General features: G+C 40.3%; 1 protein-coding gene across 1 annotated transcript in view; it reads left to right on the forward strand.

Moving 5' to 3' along the window:
• Positions 1 to 7162: 7162 nt before the first annotated feature.
• The window catches only part of LOC149460089 (uncharacterized), a 48992-nt gene continuing 32507 nt past the window's right edge, over positions 7163 to 23647 (forward strand). The window contains exons 1-2 of the mRNA XM_089680111.1: positions 7163 to 7236; positions 10998 to 11132. Coding sequence (XP_089536237.1) covers positions 7176 to 7236; positions 10998 to 11132 — 196 coding nt within the window. The 5' untranslated portion in view covers positions 7163 to 7175. The remainder of the gene's footprint in view (positions 7237 to 10997; positions 11133 to 23647) is intronic.

The following is a 23647-nucleotide window of genomic DNA, read 5'->3' on the forward strand; positions in this document are numbered from 1 at the left end:
CTCTTTCGCAGAGACAGAGTAAATAGGAAAGGTGGTGGTGTATGTCTCTATGTGATAACTGATCTCAGAGCGAGTGTGGAAGAGGACCTAGTTGACGGAGAGTGTGATGAGTCTGAAGTTTTATGGGTGGAACTGCACATGGGGGTGCATACTACAAAGGTAATCATTGCATTTTGTTATAGGTCTCCCAGTGTTAATGAGTAGGTGGAAACTCAGCTCCTTGCACAGATTGAAAGGGCTGCAAGGGCTGGGACAGTGATATTAATGGGGGATTTTAACTACTCAGAAATTGACTGGAGTAATGGTACTGCAGGAACAGTTAAAGGGCAAAACTTTTTAAACCTACTACAGGACAATTTTATGGCACAGTTCATAGAGGCCCCTACTAGGAATAATGCTCTGCTGGACCTGGTAATCTCAAACCATGCAGAGCTTATTACGAATGTCTAAATAAAAGAACATCTGGGTAGGAGTGACCATAACATGATTTCATTTATTGTTAGCTGTAAACAGCAAGCACATACGGGAAAAATAAAAATGCTCAATTTCAAGAGAGGTAATTTTCCAAGGCTCAGAGCTGCTCTCCAAGACTTAGACTGGGAGGGAATATTGGCATCAATGAACACAACACAGTAATGGGAGTTCTTCAAAAAGACTGTATGAGAACATACTGCAAAATATATTCCCATGGGCAACAAGTTTAAAAGGCTAAAAATCAAACCTATGTGGCTTATGGCCAAAGTTAAAAAGGCTATAGATAATAGGAAAAGAGCTTTTATTCAATATAAAAATGAAGGAACACTATCATCGTTTAAACATTACAAAGAATATAACACAATATGCAAAAAGGAAATAAAGGCTGCAAAAAGTGAAAACGAACGACAGATTGCAAAAGATAACAGGACCAACCCCCAAAAATTATTCAAATATATTAATAGTAAAAATGTTTGGTCCGAGCATGTAGGCCCTTTACAAAATAATCTAGAGTGGGTGACTGGGGACAAAGAGAAGGCAAATTTATTTAATACCTTCTTCAGCTCTGTATATACAAAGGAGCATGGGGGAGCTTTTGTCCATAATGGGCAAGGTATTGACACAGCTCCAGATGATCCTTATTTTAAGCAACAGACAGCATGGATTCATGAAAGACAGAGGTTGTCAAACAAATCTGATTTCTTTTTATGAGGGGTGAGCAAAATCTTCGACAGAGGGGTGGCGGTGGACGTTGTATACTTGGATTTTGCAAAAGCATTTGACACTGTTCCCCACACATGGCTAATTTGTAAAGTAAAGTCTACAGGCTTGGAAAAATCCGTATGTAAATAGATAAAAAAATGACTAAAAGATCGTATTCAAAGAGTAGTGGTTAATTGATTCATACTCTGAATGGTCTGGAGTCATCAGTGGTGTACCCCAGGGTTCAGTGAACCCTTACTTTTTAATATATTTATAAACGATATAGGGTCTGAGATTAAAAATCCCATTTCAGTCTTTGCAGATGACACCAAGCTGTGCAGTGGAATAATGTCCTTACAGGATGTCTCCAACTTACAAGCCGATCTGAATGCACTGTGTAATTGGGCAACTATATGGCAAATGAGGTTTAATGTTGATAAATGTAAGGTTCTTCACTTGGGGGCTAAGAATATGCATGCATCATACATACTAGGGGGCAGGGGCGGACTGACAACTCATGGGGCCCCCGGGCAATAGGGGATCATGGGGCCCCTGTGTCCTTGCCCAAACTAAAAAAAGCCTATGAAAATGGTACCAGGGGCATCTCATGGGGCCCCCTACTGACCCCAGGCCCTCGAGCAGTGCCCGAGTTTCCCAATGGTCAGTCCGCCCCTGCTAGGGGGAGTACAACTGGGGGAATCAATGGTGGAGAAGGATCTGGGAGATCTGGTAGATCACAAGCTTAATAATGGCATGCAATGCCAAGCTGCGGTTTCTAAAGAAAGCAAAATCCTCTCTTGTAATAAAAGAGGTATAGACTCCAGAGAGAGAGATATCATATTGCCTCTGTACAAATCATTAGTAAGACCTCATCTGGAATATGCAGTTCAGTTTTGGGCACCAATTCACAAAAAGAACATTGGGGAACTTGAGAAAATACAGAGAAGGGCAACCAAACTGATAGGAGGCATGGAGGAGCTCAGCTATGAGGAAAGATTAGAGGAACTGAATTTACTATCACTTGAGAAGCAGAGATTAAGGGGGGACATGATCAACATGTATAAATACATCAGTGGTTCATATAGTGAACTTGGTGTAGAGCTATTCACCCTGAGGTCATCACAAAGGACAAGGGAGCACTCTTTACGTCTGGAGGAAAAGAAATGTAATTTCCAAACACAGAAAGGTTTCTTCACAGTGAGAGCTGTGAACATGTGGAATAGACTTCCTCAAGAGTTGGTTCTGGCCAGATCAGTGGATTGCTTCAAAAAAGTCCTGGATTCTTTCTTAGATACACAGAATATAACTGGATACTAACATTTATAGGTAAAGCTGATCCAGGGAATATTCAATTGCCTCTTGGGGGGAACAGGAAGGATTTTTTTTCCCAGCAGATGCAAATTGGATCATGCTTTGCTGTTTTTTTTGCCTTCCTCTGGATCAACTGTGGGTATAGGATCATAACTTTTTATTTTTTTCTATGGTTGAACTGGATGGACTTTTGTCTTTTTTCAGCCAGACTAACTATGTTACTAAGATTGTCTTTGCCAGATATTTTTGTGGAGCTTGACAATCTTTTAAATAAAGTATCTTCAATAGTTTCTGAACTACCAAAGCTACACTCAAGTTTGCCCCAAGGGGCTTTAAGACCTGCAACAAGGTTGACAATGTGAACAATCTGATTTCTTTTGATGAGGCCACTGCTATGCAGAGCCATACAAAGCAGTGTGTTGGAGCCAACAGGGGAGAGAACTGTATTGTTTACATACAGTTTTCTCCCCCCGTCGGTATTACTCGTCGCTCACCGGGTGTCAACGAGTAATAAGCCGAGGCTGCGCATAGCGCCCCCTACCTGGAGATGCAAAATCATATATATACGTGATTCTGCATACCCCTGCCACCCTGTAGCAGTATTCCTGCTATAGGGTGGAGGTAAAGCGGTTAATCTAAATGCAAGGACTTCCTGCGCTAGGAATGGGGCCCTATTCACCAAGCTGCTGACACAACACTCCTTACCAACTAAAGTGAATGAATAAATATATATATAAAGTGCAGCGCTATCTCTAAATGTACTAAATAATAATAAATATTAATAAATATAAAGTGCAAAACTGATAATACAAGTGCTCCAAAAAATACCACAAAGTACTAAATTAATGTGCAAAATAGTGCATAAAAAAGATTGTGCAAACCGTGTATTCCAAATCTTACAAATAAAGTGCAAATTAGTGCTAATCTTAATCACTTCAACCATCTGTTGATAAATAAATCCACAGAAAATAAATTATAATTTCCAAATGCAACAAAAACTTTTTCCAATCTTCATGCATGTGTCACACGTGACCACACTGTGTAACTCCAAACTTTAGCCGTGATGGCCTCTCACCTCCTTACCCCGACCCCACAGGGTCAGCTCGCTTTAAACAGGACACCTCTTTGATATCTCACCAGGGCCTCGCCTCTAATACTCTATCAGCAGTCAGCTCCTCGGTTCATATATAAACAAGAGAGACTAACATAGTGTAAACCTGTTTATTTAGTAATGTAGGTATGAAAAAGATTGCCCACTCACATTTATATTCGTCTCCTCACAGGCCTTCAATACCCCATGCTATAAATCTCCTGCATGGGTATTTTAATACAGGGCTTTCAAATATGGACGCCACGCCGGAAATGACGTCACCGCGCTCACAGAATCCTCCTCGCGTGCCGACGCGTTGCGTCACGGTAACACGTGACTTCCTCAGGGTTGAACCCTGAATATCTTTACACAAGAGAGGTTAAGGCTACAAGAAGATCAGCAAAGCTTTACTTATCAGTCAGAATACTGTAGCAAAAGTGATACAGAAATTTAACAAAGATGGAACTGCAACCATCTCACAGAGACATCCAAGCTGTCCATGGAAGTTAACACCTCAACATGAGCATCTTCTGATGAGAAGGATTGAAGAAAATCGTTTTGTAAGTTCACTGCATTTAGCCAAAGAAGTAGAAAGCCAAACTGGGGTGATTGTTTCCCATGACACAATACACTGCAGAGGAATAGCATACATGGGTGTTGTTCACAAAGGACGTCTCTCCTAAAGCCCATGCATAAAAAAGCCTGCCTCGAATTTGCCAGGGCCCATGCTGAAAAAGAAGATTACTGGGATTCTGAAGTGAAGAGACCAGGATAAATGTTTTTGGAATGGATGGCTTCAAAACTATATGGCGTCGCAAAGGTGAAGAGTACAAAGCAAAATGCATGGTGCCTACAGTGAAACATGGTGGTGGCATTGTCCTTCTGTAGGGCTGCATGAGTGCTGCTGGTGTTGGGGAGCTGCATTTCATTGATGGTATAGTGAATTCACAGATGTACTGCTCTATATTGAAAGAGAAGATGCTATCTTCACTCCGTGTCTGTGGTCGTCGTGCACTTTTCCAATATGACAATGATCCAAAACACACATCTAAGGTCACTGTTGCATTTCTGAAGAAGAACAGTGGTTCAGTGGCCAAGTATGTCTCCTGATCTGAACCCAATCGAACACCTATGGGGAAATCTGAAGAGACAAGTTGAGCATCACTATCCATCCAGCATCCAGGCTCTAACAGAGGTCGTTCTTGTAGAATGGAAAAAGATAGATGTTGCAATATGTCGCAAACTTGTTCATTCCATGTCTAGAAGACAAGATGTTGTCCTTACAAATCACGGAGGTCATACAAAATACTAGATGGAGTAGTTTTTGTTGTGGGGTGTATTCATTTTTGCATCAACTAATTTGAGAAAAACTAAAGATTTTGTAATCTAAGTTATATTATTTACGTAACTTACTTTCATGTAATGAGCTAAACAAATGCTCTATAAAAGCTTTGTCAACATCTTGGAAATTTATTTTTGTATTCACTTTTCAAAAGGGGTGTACTCATTTATGCTGAGCACTGCTTTCCATTGTGGCCAGTGATGCACCCTAAGGTAAATGCTAGCCTTCTCCTTGCTGGAGGTGAGTCCGCTCCCTTACCCCCCATGTGGGAGGGGTGCTACATATGTACTATTATTATTCTTTTATTATGTAAAACCTGTATTTTTTTCAATACTGGTGTGCATCTATATATTTATGGTTAATGTTATATGCTGGCTGCAGTAGTTCATCTGCTCCTAATAACTTTCTGATTAATTTTCCAGACAGGAAATCCTTTCTGTTCACAGATGCCCTGTTCTGGGTGGAGGCACTGCCAACTTTATTATTAAACCCACACTTTCCATTAGAAAAGGTTCTGGCTCTCTTCTTTATTTACAAGTTAAGTGCAATATCCTGTTTGGGCAGGGCCATTTCTCATAACCCCCACAAAAGAGGGCTACCCTTGGAACTGTAGCAAAAAAGCAATGGCTTACCTTTGGAATAAAAGCAAAGCACCTGTTATTTGAATGTAATCGCCAACTTAGGTTAAAGTCACTAACAAAAAATCTGAAAACCTAACAAAACACAAACAATGAGTAGGATGTAAATGCCCAAACATCAAATGTTATTGAAGAATTAGAACTAAGGTTCCTAAAGATGTCTGGGAATATTCACCCAACCCAGCCATTTGCTGTCTCATAGGGAACAATAATATGCCTACAAACCCTCAAACAACAGATTACAATTTGACAAGAAATGTATTTATTTATTGTACCTATATAGCACCGTCAATTTACACAGCGCTTTACACATATATATTGTGCATTCACATCAGTCCCTAACCCTCAAGGGGTGTACAAACTAAGGTCCCTAACTCACATTCATACATACACATACTAGGGACAATTTACACAGGATCCAATTAGCCTACCAGCATGTCTTTGGAGTGTGGGAGGAAACCAGAGTACCCGGAGGAAACCCATGGAGGCACAGGGAGAACATGCAAACTCCAGGCAGGTGGTGCCGTGGCTGGGATTCGAACCAACGACCTTAGTGCTGCCAGGCAGAAGAGCTAACCATTTAGCCACTGTGCTGCCGGAAACAAAGCAGAATTCTGCTGTTCTGTGCCATGAGCAGCAAGTAAATTAGGAGAGCTACAGCTCTCCTTGGACCTCCTGATCAAATTGACCCAAGAAAATGGTACAGTAAGGAAAGTTCAGTGCATTTACAATAAGTACAAGAAGACTAGTGCAGGTGTGTGAGTGCATGTTTCTGTGCATATGGTCAGTACCAGGTGCATATTAGCACACATGCGTTGACACATCAGCATTGGCACCAACCGGCCTATATTAGCTGGAGTGGCATGCACCGATTGCCAAGTGGTCTTCAGCCTGTTCCTGCTTTGGAGTTCCGTTTTACGACCTAGCTTGCCTTTGACCTGTCTTTGGATCCTTGACTGCTTGCTGTGATCTCGGCCTGTGTATTGGACTCTGCTTTCTGTCTTCTGATTTTGTACCATGCTGCAGCCCGCCTGACCTAGGCCGGTATCATGAAACTGCCTCTGCCTTATGTTCCTGTACCTCACTGCCCAGCTGTTGCTGTCCTTGGCCTATATCCTGATGTTGTCATTGCCTTCCAATTTGGTTACTTGCTGACCAGCTGTTGACAACCAGAAGCTGATATGCTGGCTGTGTTCCAGCCTTCTTATATTCTGTGTCCTCACATTCCCTATCACCACTACCAGGGTTGTTGGACAAGGAGGTGCAAGAGAAGCTCTCTCTGTTTTGATTTGGTTTTCACCTACTTACATGAGGCATTATTATACAGAATTTAGTGCACATAATTGATTTAGGAAAACAAGCAAGGCTAAGGCTTCTAAACCATTCATGGTGGGATATATTTACCTTTGAAGCAGACATATAAAGGTGGGTGTAGGCCTTGCTTATTGTCACTTGTGAAATCATTACCTCCAGAGCTGCATCCTAGGCATAATAAGGATGTCATATAATATTTTCTCCTTTTTGTTAAGTGACGTCAGTTGTTTCCTGGATTATTCCCAATTTGTTTTGTTACAAGTACAAGTCTTTCTCACACTTGTTCAGTCATCTCAGCAAGACAATGCAGCTCACACTGATCTTGATCTTTGGATTAGTCTGTGTGGCCAGGAGCCAATTTACAGGTAGGAAAACATGATTTTTTACCATCTCTTTGGCAATGCCTGATATCACAGGATTATTTAAAGGTTAAATAAAGGCAAAACATTTTTTTCTAGTTTTGGATAGAGTGGAGAGGGATTAGAACATCAGTCAGTTTTTACTGCTGCCTGTGCCCCTGTTAGGGAGATTTACCCTCTCTATTTGTTCTGTTTACTTTTCATCCAAAGTGGAAGTAAAAGGAAATCCCAAATTTTGGGTTGACATCAGAACACTAATAGAGGGGAAATCTTCCAATAAGGACACTAGTTCTGGTAGCCTTGGTAATACTCTGGGATTTCCTCACTTTGGGGAGATTTTCTCTCGCTTCCTGTTTTGGGTATGAGACAGGAAGTGAAGAGAAATCTCTTCCAAAATTAACAAAAAAATACTTTGCCTTCAGTTCAACTTTAATAAGGTTGTACAAAGAGCAATGATGACATTTAAACTTTATTAAGTCATAGAAACCAATCTGTAAACCCCACTGAAATGACAAGAATCTGAAATATAGTTTCCATAATTACAGTACTTGTCAAACATAATTTTCTATTGCACTGATTTACTGAAAAAGAAAAATGTAAAGTTTAACGAAAGGCAAAACTTTTAATTGGCTATCACAGTGATCAGTCACTGTGAAGCCTACCCCCCTTGTTTTCTCTCTCTGAATGGAGGAGAGAGATACATTGTATCTCTCTCTGTCCTTTCAGAGAGAAAGGACAATAAAAAATACATAAAAACAAATAAATAATTAAATAAATAATAATAGTAATAATTATAAAAATGCCTAGATCAAGGTTTGATCTAGATATGTGCCAGGGTTAGTGTTGGGGTCAAGGTCAGGGTCAAAGGTCAAGGTCAGGGTCAAGAGTCAGGGTTAGTTTTTTGTTTTTTTTAAATTAAATTAGTATCAGTATTAGTTAGTGGCAGGATAAAAAAAAGCAAATAACGCATTATTGTTCTGGGCCGTACGAACAACTAACGTACACACATGTGATATCACTGCCATTGTCAGGAGCAGGAGAAATTATTTTGGGTTGTTCTTTGGTGGTGGGTTATGGTAGTAGCAAGAAATATACAACTAAAAAATAGTGGGTTTTTTTTTTTACTATTTTGGGCCAGTTTTCCTTTGGTAATAAATAAAAAAAAAGGAGATATCCATTACCATTTACCACCAAATGAAAGCCCAATTTGTCCTGAAAAAAACACGCTTTAATCCACCTGGATGCACAAAGTAGTTGTGATGATATGTATGGTTTTGCTAAAACATGTCAAAGTTGCAAAATTGTGCTTAGGCTTTAAGATTTGTTCTACCTTTAGGCAAGAAGGGGTTAACAATCTTTTGCATTTTAATCTGTGTTGAGATGAAAAGGTTCTTATGGGAGGTGCTGCTTTAGATATATATTCATTTATATGATCATTTGCGGTGGCAGTTCTATAGCTGTTGATCCATCTCAGTATGACTGGTTGAAGGAAATATCTTAGACTGTCAGTGTATAAAAGCTTTCACTTCATATCCTATTTCGGGCCCTACATGAGGCTTACAACCATGCCTGGCTGAACATTATAAAACTAACAATAAATACTTAAGATGATTGAAAGTACCTTCAGGCTAGGTCCACACCTATGCAGTTTGCTTTTGATCTGTTCTGCAGTGCTTGTAGTATTTTTTGCACGCGTTTTTGACGTGTTTTTTGATGTGTCTGGCATTTTTTTGGTTGTGCAGGTAAAAATTGCAAAACAAATCAAAAACGCATAAAAAATGCACTACATGCATTTCTGCCATGTGTCCTTTGATGTCTATTGAACGAAAAACATACCGTGATGCGTTTAAAAAAGCTCCTGACCCTTTCTAAAATGCAGTGGTTGAAAACACATAGTTGTTAACATGTCCCATAGGAAACCATTTTAAATGGATTGTAGTGCTTTTCAGAAAAATGCACTAAAAACCAAACGTATGAAATAGGCCTTACTGTCCAACAGAGAATTGTGGAAGGGACAATTTGGGTCTTGCTGTTGGAAAACTAAAGTCAGTATTTACCTATCCATGCTTTTTTTTTTGTCTCCCAGGCTGCCTATGAAAATGTGAAGACATTTGCAAGTTCATTTACAGTGACTTGAAAAAGTAAATGTATTTTATTGGGCTTTTATGTGATAGACCAACACAAAGTGGCACACAATTGTGAAGTGGAAGGAAAAGGATAAATGGTTTTCAACATTTGTGACAAATAAACCTGTGACAAGTGTCGTGTGCATTTGTATTCAGCCCCCCTGAGTCAATACTTTGTAGAACCACCTTTTGCTGCAATTAAAGCTGCAAGTCTCTTTGGCTATGTCTCTACCAGCTTTGCACATCTAGAGTGACATTTTTGCCCATTCTTCTTTGCAAAATAGCTCAAGCTCTGTCAGATTGGATGGAGAGCGTCTGTGAATAGCAATTTTCAAGTCTTGCCACAGATTCTCAATTGGATTTAGGTCTGGACTTTGACTGGGCCATTCTAACATATGACTATGCTTTGATCAGAACCATTCCATTGTAGCTCTGGCTGTATATTTAGGGTCTTTGTCCTGCTAGAAGGTGAACCTCTGTCCCAGTCTCAAGTCTTTTGCAGAGTCTAACAGGTTTTCTTCTAAGATTTCCCTGTATTTGGCTCCATCGATCTTCACATGAACTCTGACCAGCTTCCCTGTCTTTGCTGAAGAAAAGCATTCCCACAACATGATGCTGCCACCACCATGTTTCACGGTGGGCATGGTGTGTTCAGGGTGATGTGCAATGTTAGTTTTCTGCCACACATAACATTTTGCTTTTAGATCAAAAATGTCAATTTTGGTCTCATCTGACCAGAGCACCTTCTTCCACATGTTTGCTGTGTCCCCTACATAGCTTCTCGCAAACTGCAAACAGGACATCTTATGGCTTTCTTTCAACAATGGCTTTCAGGTTTGTGGAGTGCATGACTAATAGTTGTCCTGTGGACAGATTCTCCCACCTGAGCTGTGGATCTCTGCAGCTCCCCCAGAGTTACCATGGGCCTCTTGGCTGCTTCTCTGATTAATGCTCTCCTTGCCCGGCCTGTCAGTTTAGGTGGACTGCCATGTCTTGGTAGGTTTGCAGTTGTGCCATACTCTTTCCATGTTCAAATGATGGATTGAACAGTGCTCCATGAGATGTTCAAAGTTTGGGATTTTTTTTATAACCTAACCTTGCTGTAAACATCTCCACAACTTTATCCCTGACCTGTCTGGTGTGTTCCTTGGCCTTCATGATGCTGTTTGTTCACTAATGTTCTCTTATTGCCGGCACCTACTCCACTGTAGATCTGATGGAAAACGTATGAGTGTTTTCAATTACAGATTATATCTGTATCTACCATATAATGATCATAGAATCTGCAATGAGCATACACAATGTGATATTGATGCAAGAGGTCTGAGCAGATCACTCTCCGCAATTAGGCAATTAGGCAGTGCACAGATTCAATCATTAGATATAATCATTAATGAACATTGGAAGCTTGTAACTGCACTTTTCTAAAAGTGTGGGAAGATCTCTGTGATAGATCAATGATCATGTCCATTTCTACACAGAAAAATAAACTTTTTTTTTTCTGTAACCCATGCACACACATTTAAAATATTGGTTTTCGAGGAAAAGAATGAATATGGGTCCCAGCAATGTTATCATAACATGTTAAATATAGAAAATCATTTGAAAAAATGTTGATGAAGATGTGTGTCTTGTAACTAGGACGATGTACTGCAAATCCACCAATATGCTGCAAAGGAGTGGACAGCGCATGTAGGAGAGGAGATTGCTACTGTGATCAGTTCTGCACCTCCAATGGCGACTGCTGCCCAGACTTCAAACTTGCATGTGATGAAGGTAAGGTATACAATCTGTGTTGTAAATTGCATAGTCTTGACAACTTTGCTGTATGTACTATGTAAAATGTTACATAGATTTAACCTCTGCTTTATACTGTATATACTATGTTATGTGTTACACAGTCCAGAGTGAAGTATTTATTTTCTCAGCAGGTGATCGTTGGGGTGCAATCTGGAGATATTTTATTGCAGTTCTCCTTTAGGCTAAGTTCACACCTATCCAGTTTGCGTTTGATCCATTTCTGCAGTGCTTTTTGCGGTGCGTTTTGTATTTTTGTACCTGTGTTATTGACGCATTTTTGATGCGGTTTACGGGGGTTTTTTTTACTTGTTGCTGGGCAGAATAAAACGCAAACTGCATCATAAACATGTCAAAAACACACTACATGCTTTTCTGCAGGGCCTCCATTCGAGTCTACAGAACCAAAAACACAACGTTTTGTGTTTAAAAAAGTCCCTGACCCTTTCTAAAAAACGCACCAGGTGAAAACATGGAGATGTGAACCTGTCCCATAGGTAATCATGTTAAATGGACTGCTGTGCGTTTCTGCAAAACGCAGCAGGAAACGCATAGATGTGAACCTAGACTAAGTCTGGGTTCACACTGATGCGGTGCGGAATTTGCACCGGTTTCTGTGCGAATTCCACACTGCATCACAATGGCACCCATGCGAACTGCTGTGGGTGTGTATGGTAAGTTAACAACACCCCAAAATTGGTTCGCAATGTACAGAATCAGATCGCATGGGTGTGATCCAATTTTAGTGCGGACCAAAAAAGGGTCCTGCACCTTTTTGGCGCAGATGCGGTGCGATTTGAACCATACAAAATGTATGGCTCGAATCGCACCGCACAGAAGTCGCATGTGATTTGCACAGGAATGTGGTCCGGTTCCTGTGCCAATCACATGCGATATGCCGCACCGCAGAAGTGTGAACCCAGGCTGAAGGAAGGTTTAGGCTAGGTTCACACCTATGTGTTTTCTGCTATGTTTTGTAGAAACGCACAGCAGTCCATTTAACATGATATCCTATGGGACAAGTTCACATCTCCGTGTTTTCACCCGGTGTGACTTTTTTTAAATGCATAGTGCTGCATTTTTGGTTCTATAGACTTCAATGGAGACACAGCAGAAAAGCATGTAGTGCGTTTTTGAAGCATTTTTAGGCATTTTATTCTGCCCAGCAACAAGTTGAAAAAAACCTGCAATACGCATGTGCAAAAACGCAAAATGCACCGCAAAAAGCACTGCAGAAACAGATCAAACGCAAACTGCATAGGTGTGAACCTAGCTTTAGAGGAAGGGAGTCTATTTATAGAACAATTGCTGTATGAATGTCCCAGCATTATGCTAAAGTCACAAATAATACATACAGTCAGGTCCATAAATATTGGGACATCAACACAATTCTAACATTTTTGGCTCTATACACCACCACAATGGATTTGAAATGAAACAAACAAGATGTGCTTTAACTGCAGACTGTCAGCTTTAATTTGAGGGTATTTACATCCAAATCAGGTGAACGGTGTAGGAATTACAACAGTTTGCATATGTGCCTCCCACGTCTTAAGGGACCAAAAGTAATGGGACAATTGTCTTCTCAGCTGTTCCATGGCCAGGTGTGTGTTATTACCTCATTATCCCAATTACAATGAGCAGATAAAAGGTCCAGAGTTCATTTCAAGTGTGCTATTTGCATTTGGAATCTGTTGCTGTCAACTCTCAAGATGAGATCCAAAGAGCTGTCACTATCAGTGAAGCAAGCCATCATTAGGCTGAAAAAACAAAACAAACCCATCAGAGAGATAGCAAAAACATTAGGCGTGGCCAAAACAACTGTTTGGAAAATTCTTAAAAAGAAGGAATGCACCGGTGAGCTCAGCAAGACCAAAAGCCCCGGAAGACGACGGAAAACAACTGTGGTGGATGACTGAAGTATTCTTTCCCTGGTGAAGAAAACACCCTTCACAACAGTTGGCCAGATCAAGAACACTCTCCAGGAGGTAGGTGTATGTGTGTCAAAGTCAACAATCAAGAAAAGACTTCACCAGAGTGAATACAGAGGGTTCACCACAAGATGGAAACAACTGGTGAGCCTCAAAAACAGGAAGGCCAGATTAGAGTTTGCCAAACAACATCTAAAAAAGCCTTCACAGTTCTGGAACAACATCCTATGGACAGATGAGACCAAGATCAACTTGTACCAGAGTGATGGGAAGAGAAGAGTATGGAGAAGGAAAGGAACTGCTCATGATCCTAAGCATACCACTTCATCAGTGAAGCATGGTGGTGGTAGTGTCATGGCGTGGGCATGTATGGCTGCTAATGGAACTGGTTCTCTTGTATTTATTGATGATGTGACTGCTGACAAAAGCAGCCGGATGAATTCTGAAGTGTTTCGGGCAATATTATCTGCTCATATTCAGCCAAATGCTTCACAACTCATTGGACGCCGCTTCACAGTGCAGATGGACAATGACCCAAAGCATACTGCAAAAGCAACCAAAGAGTTTTTTAAGGGAAAGAAGTGGAATGTTATGCAATGGCCAAGTCCATCACCTGACCTGAATCCAATTGAGCATGCATTTCACTTGCCGAAGACAAAACTGAAGGCGAAATGCCCCAAGAACAAGCAGGAACTGAAGACAGTTGCAGTAGAGGCCTGGCAGAGCATCACCAGGGATGAAACCCAGCGTCTGGTGATGTCTATGTGTTCCAGACTTCAGGCTGTAATTCACTGCAAAGGATTTGCAACCAAGTATTAAAAAGTGAAAGTTTGATTTATGATTATTATTCTGTCCCATTACTTTTGGTCCCCTAAGAAGTGGGAGGCACATATGCAAACTGTTGTAATTCCTACACCGTTCACCTGATTTGGATGTAAATACCCTCAAATTAAAGCTGACAGTCTGCAGTTAAAGCACATCTTGTTCTTTTCATTTCAAATCCATTGTGGTGGTGTAAAGAGCCAAAAATGTTAGAATTGTGTTGATGTCCCAATATTTATGGACCTGACTGTATAATGTTTGTAGTATGTGTAACATGTCAATTTCAATTTGTTATCTTTTGTAGGACAAATGTAACATTCCTTAACACACGATCCCAAGAGAAAACTAGCCTTAAGAACAATCGACCTATAGAGAAAATAACCTGACACTATAGGCTATAAACGTTTGATCACAAGAGGCAATAATACAGGGAATAAAACATGTCTGTCTCTGCAACAATGTATCAATTCTGGATAGCAGTTCACTCTAGAAAGCAGTGGATTCATGACAGTGTCAGTGGTGAGAACAGGAATGTCCATACACTTTGTACACAGTGTAGTGGTCTCAAATTTTATCCCCTTCTGGTCAAATGTTCTTAGCCTACAGTGTCAGGCTATTTTCATTATTGGTTTAGGGAATGCTGTATTCACCCTGTGTAAGGCAACAAACAGAAACTGACAGTTCACACATATAACAAACATTACCAGTATTATTTGTGAGTTTTGTGGAAATGCTGAGACATTGGTACAGCAATTTGTTTATCATTAGATCCCAAAGTTTTGGCTTTCTGAGTATATTCTGTTTTATGTTATTGAAGTGATCCTTTAGATGTATGTGTGTCTATGAGACTGTCACTTATAGCACAGTAATTAATGTAGATCCAAGGACTGTGTACACTGTCCATCTTTGGGGAAGTCACGTAACTGGTGATGCAACGCGTTGGACGGAGCCAGGTGATGTCACTTCCGGTCGCAGCTGAGACCTGAAGGCTGGTTGCTTCTCTCCATGCGTGTATCCACTCCACAGGGGTTTTATATTCATGTGAGTGGTAATCTTTTAATTATAAAGCATTTTATTAGACATCCTATGCTTTGGGCAGTTCTTCTCTATTTTTATAAGTACCGCTGTCTGTGGTTGAAGATCCAGAGAAATATTTAAAGGGATCTGTGATTTAGTCAAGGACTGAATCGTCCAGTGCTTATCTGTTCCTGTCCTAATTTATCATTCTAGCTTTGGAATGTGCGCACACTGGAAGAGACTCACGCTGACACACAAGTTCAGTCTATGAACACTTCTAGTTTATTATAATGAGAAAGTGAGCTTATATATGCAGAATGATGCGAGAGTCATGTGACAACAGCATAAGCATTATATTAGTCTTTGATTGGTCATTTCCACACGAAAACAATCTCCGTCATGGTATAGGTGTGATCTTCTTCCAGGTCTTATCTATAGAAAGAAAAACATTCCTTTTGTCTTCCAAATCACATGGTGGGAGGGGTCGGTGCGTGTGAGCAAACATTTCTTAAGCAAGGATTTCTTAAAGTACCACAAAGCCCAGCAGGCAGAAAATATTCACACAACATATATATTCATGCTAAACATTTATAAATATGAAGAAAGAGATAGTATTAAAGTATAAAACTAAATATGTATAAAAATATATATAAAGAAAAGTGTATATATATATATTCAATAGGAAACGAAATAGGCAATTTACCAAATCCATCACACCTGCAACACGAGTGGAATTCCACCTGGGGGCTTAAATTCAAACATTATTGACCTGTATGAGAATATAGGTCCACTATTAAGGTGAGCAGCCATTTTGCACAGAGGTGGAGCACAGCCAAATTGTGTGAATACTACATTGAAGGTGGATTGGTGCACATTTGATCACAAACTCACCTGGGACTTGTGAATAGTGTGGATCAAGGGATACTAATACAATTGGACTGTTATTACAGTTTTTATTAAAATGTAGATCAATGACAAAACTAATAATATTGGTAACACTGAGATTGTGGTTGCAATACTTATATAGTTGGTCAATAATGTATTTACAATACTGTAATTTGATTATTACCTTAGGTTATTTGGCTGATAGTGGGATTACAGCGAAGTGTCTATATTTGTAGCACTGAGATTGTGATCTTAATATCCTCACCTAGATGCATTAACCACTTGCCTATCAGGCACTTTTACCACCTTCCTGCCCAGGCTAATTTTCAGCTTTCAGCGCTGTTGAACTTTGTATGACAATTGCGTGGTCATGCAACATTGTACCCATATGAAATTTGTATAATTTTTTTCACACAAACAGAGCTTTCTTTTGGTGGTATTTAATCGCCACCGAGGTTTTTATTTTTTGTACTATAAACAAAAAAAGAGCAAAAAATTTGAAAAAAAAATTTAGCAAATAGGTAATTTTTCTCCTTCAATGATGTGTGTTGATGAGGCTGCACTGATAAGCAGCACTGATGGGCATTGATATGCAGCACTGATGGGCACTGATGAGGTGGCATGGATAGGCAGCACTGATGGGCACTGATAGGCTGCACCGATGAGGCGGCATTGGTGGGCATTGATGAGGAGTCACTGTTGATGCTGCAGTGCTATGCAGCAATGATGGGCATTGATGGGTGGCACTGATGGGCACAGGTGGGTGGCACTGCTGGCTGACACTGCTGGGCACTGATCATCAGGCATTTGCTGGCTATTGGCGGTACTTTCCTCACGCTGTGACCGTGAGGAAAGTGCTACCGATAACCAGTAACTGTATTTACCATATTTTTTGCTCCATAAGACGCACCTGACAATAAGACGCACCTAGGTTTTAGAGGAGGAAAACAAGAAAAAAAAATTCTGAACCAATGGACTGCAGACATAGTACAGGAGATGACCAGAGACTGGGGACATAGTACAGGAGATGACCAGAGACTGCAGACATAGTACAGGAGATGACCAGAGACTGCAGAGATAGTACAGGGGATGACCAGAGGCTGCGGACATAGTACAGGGGATGACCAGAGGCTGCGGACATGGTACAGGGGATGACCAGAGGCTGCGGACATAGTACAGGGGATGACCAGAGACTGCGGACATAGTACAGGGGATGACCAGAGGCTGCGGACATAGTACAGGGGATGACCAGAGGCTGCGGACATAGTACAGGGGAAGACCAGAGGCTGCGGACATAGTGCAGAGGATGACCAGAGACTGCGGACATAGTACAGGGGATGACCAGTGGCTGCGGACCTTTGGGAAGCAGAAGGGGGGGGAGCGGGTACACAAATTTGACAGGTACCCGCTCCCAATTCCACAGAGTTGTCCTCCCTCCCTGTCTACTGGGACACATGACAGGTCCCAGAAGACTGCTGGATCATTCATTAAGCGTAGCGTTTCTCGCGCATGCGCAGTGGGCACCCGACTGTGAAGCTGCAAGCTGTCACAGCCAGGTTCCCACACTAAAGATGCTGGTGCTAGGGAGAGAAGACAGTGAGGACACCGTTGGACCGAGGAACAGGTAGGACTGAGGAGCAGGTTCTGCTGCACAGAAGAGTCGAGTGGCCAGCCCAGTATTCTAACACGGCAGCGGCGGGAATACCGGATACTCCTGATGAAGTCACATGTCATGACATAACGTGTAGGGTACGCCGATGACATCAAGCCATAGAACCGGAAGTGTACGTACCGCCATCTTGAATAAGGGATCCATGCCATTCATTCACAAAAATTAATATACAAAGAATCCTTGATCTTGTAGTGTCCCAGGCGGACACAAATAAATGTGAGTGGAATATTTTAAAGTGTTTTAATAAAGCATATACATTTTTGATATACTTCACTATTTGGAGCATTTTTTCATTTATCTGTGGTGCGTTTTGGAGTTTGGAGAAGTTGGAGATTTGTATACCAACATACCCGCCCCGGGTTAAAGGGAAAGGCGCGGTTTGACCTGACGGTTCGGGTCAATCCACAAGGTGAGCGCATAAGTGTGTTGGAGGTGGATTAAGCACTGGGGGTCACATGGAATCACTGGATGAATGTACCCAGTGGAGTGATTGCACACAAACACCTGGAGCACTGAAGTCTTAAAAGGACGGTTCACCAAGGATTGTGATATCATATTATTGGGACACTGGTTGTAGATATTAGACAAACAGTGGATATGTTGTAAATAACGCATGGATAATACGGGAAGTATTATGGGAATGGTGCATCATTGATAATATGTTATTTTGATACGTTATGTATATGGAGCACGGTTTATGCACAGATATGGTTATTTAATCATATCACACTGTCACACAGCAAGATTTATGTTTATTTATTCATCATTTACAGTTGATTTCAAAATAATAGCAGTCAGACATCACTAACCTGATCAATCACTGTTTTTGGTAGAAATGATATTTCTACATGGCAAATAATTTACTAGCAGGTGTAGTAGAGTAATAGAAATCCAACAGACCCCACAGTCATGACATGCATGCTGCTGATTCTGTGTAATTGAATCACTAATTGAAAGGGGCATGTTCTAAATAATAGCAGTGTGGAGTTCTATTAGTGAGGTCATTCATTCTTTGAAAAACAGGTTGCAATTATTGCCCTTATTTAAGGAAAGAAGGCAGCAAATGTTGTACATGCTGGTTACAGTGCATTTCTCTCTGAAATTCTGAGGAAAATGGGTCGTTCCAGACATTGTTCAGAAGAACAGCGTACCTTGATTAAAAAGTTGATTGGAGAGGGGAAAATATATAAATAAGTGCAGAAAATAATAGGCTGCTCAGCTAAAATGATCGCAAATGCTTTAAAATGGCAACCAAAGCCTGAAAGATGTGGAAGAAAGCGAAAAACTACCATTCGAATGGATAGAAGAATAGCCAAAATGGCAAGGACTCAGCCAACTATCAGCTCCAGGAAGATCAAAGAAGGTGTAAAGTTCCCTGTGAGTACTGTTACAATTAGAAGATGCCTATGTGAAGCCAAGCTATCTGCAAGAAGCCCCCGCAAAGTCCCACTGTTGAAAAAAAGACATGTACTGAAGAGGTTACAATTTGCCAAAGAGCACATTGAAAGGCCTAAAGAGAAATGGCGCAACATTTTGTGGACTGATGAAAGTAAGATTGTTCTTTTTGGGTCTAGTGGCCGGAGACAGTTTGTCAGACGACCCCCAAACACTGAATTCAAGCCACAGTACACTGTGAAGACAGTGAAGCATGGTTGCACAAGCATCATGATATGGGGATGTTTCTCATACTACGGTGTTGGGCCTATTTATCGCATACCAGGGATCATGGATCAGTTTGAATACATCAGAATACTTGAAGAGGTCATGCTGCCTAATGCTGAAGAGGAAATGCCCTTGAAATGGATGTTCCAACAAGACAACGACCCCAAACACACCAGTAAACGTGCAACATCTTGGTTCCAGACCAACAAGATTGACGTTGTGGAGTGGCCAGCCCAATCCCTGGATCTTAATCCAATAGAAAACTTGTGGGGTGACATCAAAAATGCCGTTTCTGAGGCAAAACCAAGAAATAGAGAAGAACTGTGGAATGTACAGGTGAAACTCGAAAAATTAGAATATCGTTCATTTATTTCAGTAATGCAGCTTAAAAGGTGAAATTAATATATGAGATAGACTCATTACATACAAAGCAAGATAGTTCAAGCCATAATTTGTCATAATTGTGATGATTATGGCTTACAGCTCATGAAAACTCCAAATCCACAATTTCAGAAAATGAGAATATTACATGCAATCAATAAAACAAGGATTGTACATAGAACAATATCGGACCTCTGAAAAGTATAAGCATGCATATGTACTCAGTACTTGGTTTGGGCCCATTTTGCAGCAATTACTGCCTCAATGCGGCGTGGCATGGAAGCTATCAGCCTGTGGCACTGCTGAGGTGTTATGTAAGACCAGGATACTTCAATAGCGGCCTTCAGCTCTTCTGCATTGTTTGGTCTCATGTCTCTCATCTTTCTCTTGGCAATGCCCCATAGACTCTCTATGGGGTTCAGGTCAGGCGAGTTTGCTGGCCAATCAAGCACAGTAATCCCACGGTCATTGAACCAGGTTTTGGTGCTTTTGGCAGTGTGGGCAGGTGCCAAGTCCTGCTGGAAAATGAAGTCAGCATCCCCATACAGCTTGTCTGCAGAAGGAAGCCCATGTCCAGGAACCGTCTGTGTGTGGTGGCTCTTGATGCACTGACTCCAGCCTCAGTCCACTCCTTGTGAAAAGTTCCCAACACTTTTGAATGGCCTTTTCCTGACAATCCTCCCCAAGCTGCGGTCATCCCTGCTGCTTGTGCACCTTTTTCTTCCACACTTTTCCCTTCAACACAACTTTCTATTAATGTGCTTTGATACAGCACTTTGCGAACATCCAACGTCTTTTGCAATTACCTTTTGAGGCTTTCCCTCCTTATGGAGGGTGTCAATGATGGTTTTCTGCACAACTGTCAGGTCAGCAGTCTTTCCCATGATTGTGATTCCTACTGAACCAGACTGAGAGACCATTTAAAGGCTCAGGAACCCTTTGCAGGTATTATGGCTTAATTAGCTGATTAGAGTGGGACACTTTGAGCCTAGAATATTGCACCTTTTCACAATATTCTCATTTTCTGAGGTTGTGGATTTGGGGTTTTCATGAGCTGTAAGCTATAATCACCACAATTATGACAAATCACGGCTTGAACTATCTTGCTTTGCATGTAATGAGTCTATTTCATATATTAGTTTCACCTTTTAAGTTGTATTACTGAAATAAATGAACTTTTGCACGATATTCTAATTTTTCGACTTTCACCTGTAGTCCAATCATCCTGGAATACCTGTTCACAGGTGCCAGAAGTTGGTTGACTCCATGCAACACAGATGTACAGCAGTTCTCAGAAACAGTGCTTATACAACTAAATATTAATTAAGTGATTCAAAGGAAAGCAAAATCTTCAAACATTTTTCAGTTTATATATGAATGTTTGAGTTTGTAAAGAAGAATACAAACACTGCTATTTTTTTGAACAGTCTAATATTCAGTTTTCTTCAATTTTTTTAGAGGAACAACACAAATTTGATATATTTTTCTTCATGTTTTGATTTGGAATAGAATGTGTAGTGTTCCCAATGCATCCTATTAGAGGGATTTTGAGCTTTATTCACTTTTTTCAACACAAAGCTATTATTTTGAACACAACTATATATATTTAGCTATATTTGCGAATATAGTATTGCGCTGCATTGTTTTGTACAATACCGGGCCAGCCGCTCTATATTCACTCCATAAGAAGCACAGGCATTTTCCCCCATCTTTGTGGGGGAAAAAAGTGTGTGTTATGGAGTGAAAAATACGGTGCTTGGTGCTCTGCTGTGTCATTGGACTCAGCTGATCACATGGTAAAAGTGATTGGCCTTTTACCTCATCATGTGATCAGCTGTATCCGTAGGACACAGCAATCACAGAGAGCGCTGGGTGCGCGCAGGAGGGCACGTTCTGGGAGGACGTCATGTGACACCCTCCCAGAACTGGACAACCACGCTGTAGCCGTCCTTCGGCTATAGTGCGGTTGTAAAATGGTTAATGTAATGCACATTAGGTTTGTGGTGTTTATTTTGTTTTATGTTTGCAGCACTGGAGGTATGGATTCATGAACCAATATTTATTTAAACACGTAAAATGAGTGGAGAGTATTACTATTTTTTTTAGCTCACTTAATGCAAGACACATACACATAGATTGTTCTAATATTGTTTTTTTGTTTTTGTTTTTTAGAGGTTGCCCTACACCATTTATGTTTTCATTTCTCTCAAGGACTGTGTACAGTTTTTACAATAAGTAGGTTTAGACTGTATTTCACCATGCCTTTTTAACCAATTCACCTCTGAACCTTCATGACCAGGCCATCTTTTGCCATTCTGAGCTCTGCTACTTTTACTGGCAATTGATCGATCATGCAACACTGTACCCAGTTGAAATTTATATATTTTTTTCACACAATTAGAGCTTACTTTTGGTGGTATTTAATCACCACTGAGGTTTATATTTTTTGTTATATAAACCTATAAAATTCCAAAATGAAAAAAAACTACTTTTTTCATAGTTTCTGTTATAACATTTTGCAAGCAAATAGTCTTTCTTCATAAATTTAGGCCAACATGTAGTCTGCTACATTTCTTTGGTAAAAATAACCCAAAATCAGTGTATATTATTTAGTCTTAGTGAAAGTTATAGAAAGTTTTAGAATCAAACAAGCAAACTATGGTATATTGAAAATGGATCAATTCGGATGTAATGACTTCCTCATTTCTTGAGGCCTAAAATGTCAGGACAGTACAATTACCCCCAAAATTACCCCTTTTTTGGAAAGTAGACAGTCCAAGGTATTTAGTAGAGGCATGGCAAGTTTTTTTGAATTTGTAACTTTTTGTCACAATTTTTTGGAAAATGAAAGAAATTAAATAAAACGTGTTTTTTGTTTCAGTTTTTTTTTTTACATATTGTTACCAGCATTAGATTCTGATTGGGGACAGTATGTAATTGAATGTAAATGTAATTGTGTGCAAATTTAAATACATTTTATTAAATTTTTTTAACATTCTTTTTTTCTCCAATTTTTTTTTTCATTATGTCATCAGAGTAGTTCAATGTCACCCTAGTGACACTGTACTGGTTTGGGATGGGAGGGGGTGATCAGGGATTTTTTTTTTCATTTAGAGGGGATGCACGCTAAATGCATGATTCGAGCAACAAACAGGTACAGTCGCAGTGCCTGCTCAAGCCGTCCGTCAGCAGTAAAATTACTGTTGGCCAGTTGGCAAGTGGTTAAGCCATGCCAAATATTTAGCGCAATGTAGCCATCGTCTATTTTTGCCACTGCATGCTGAGTGCTCTGCATCCTATTTATTTTTTCTTTAGTGGTACCTCTTTTCAAAGTTTTGATATTGGAAGACATGCAGCATGTTCAAAGCAATGAATTAACCATTACGTTATTCCCACTTTGTCATGCTTACTGTTTGAATTTAATTGTAGAGATAGGCAGATTACTAATTGTTGAGTATTGTTAGATTTTACATATTGTTTACGGTGTTAAATTAAAACACTCTTAAATATTGAGAAATGAAAAGATAAGAACCACACTCCAATGTTAGCTTCCTTTGTTGTACTTATTGATCAATGAACAAGTAAGCTGCATAATACTATCTCCACCCAAAACATGGGTTTCACCACTCCCAGCTTGCACACAAGGACAGCTCTTGCTCACAAGGCTTGTTTAATTTTGATTGTTTTTCATTTTTTTTATGACCTTCTGCATATTTCAGATTGCCAGTAGGAAAATACACTTAATACATTTTGAATGTTTTGTTGGTAAAAAAAAAAAAGTTGTGGGAGGTTGGCAACTCTGTTCTGACCTCAGCCTTAATACTTTAGCTTTTTGCTAGTGAGGCAACATTCGACCAGGGGTAGTTAGGTGAGGAGTTAACTAACGACCTAGAACAAGTGCAACACTCAATGATCTTTTTACTGCTGGTGCTAATCAGAAGGAAAAGGGTCTGCTGCTTTGGATGTCTTAAAATCACTATGGATATAGGCATAAATCATAGTTAAAAAAAAAGAAAAAATTGCCTTTTTTATGGTCAGCATTATACTGTATGCACCATGTTTTGTCTGTGCTAGCTTTCACAGAATGAATGCTAGCTCTGACTTTAGCCACTAGATGTCCTGCA

The sequence above is a fragment of the Staurois parvus genome, unplaced genomic scaffold (genome assembly GCF_062004578.1).
Source record: "Staurois parvus isolate SC_StPar_1 unplaced genomic scaffold, SC_StPar_1.0 ptg000235l, whole genome shotgun sequence".
In the NCBI taxonomy this organism is placed as follows: Eukaryota; Metazoa; Chordata; class Amphibia; order Anura; family Ranidae; genus Staurois; species Staurois parvus.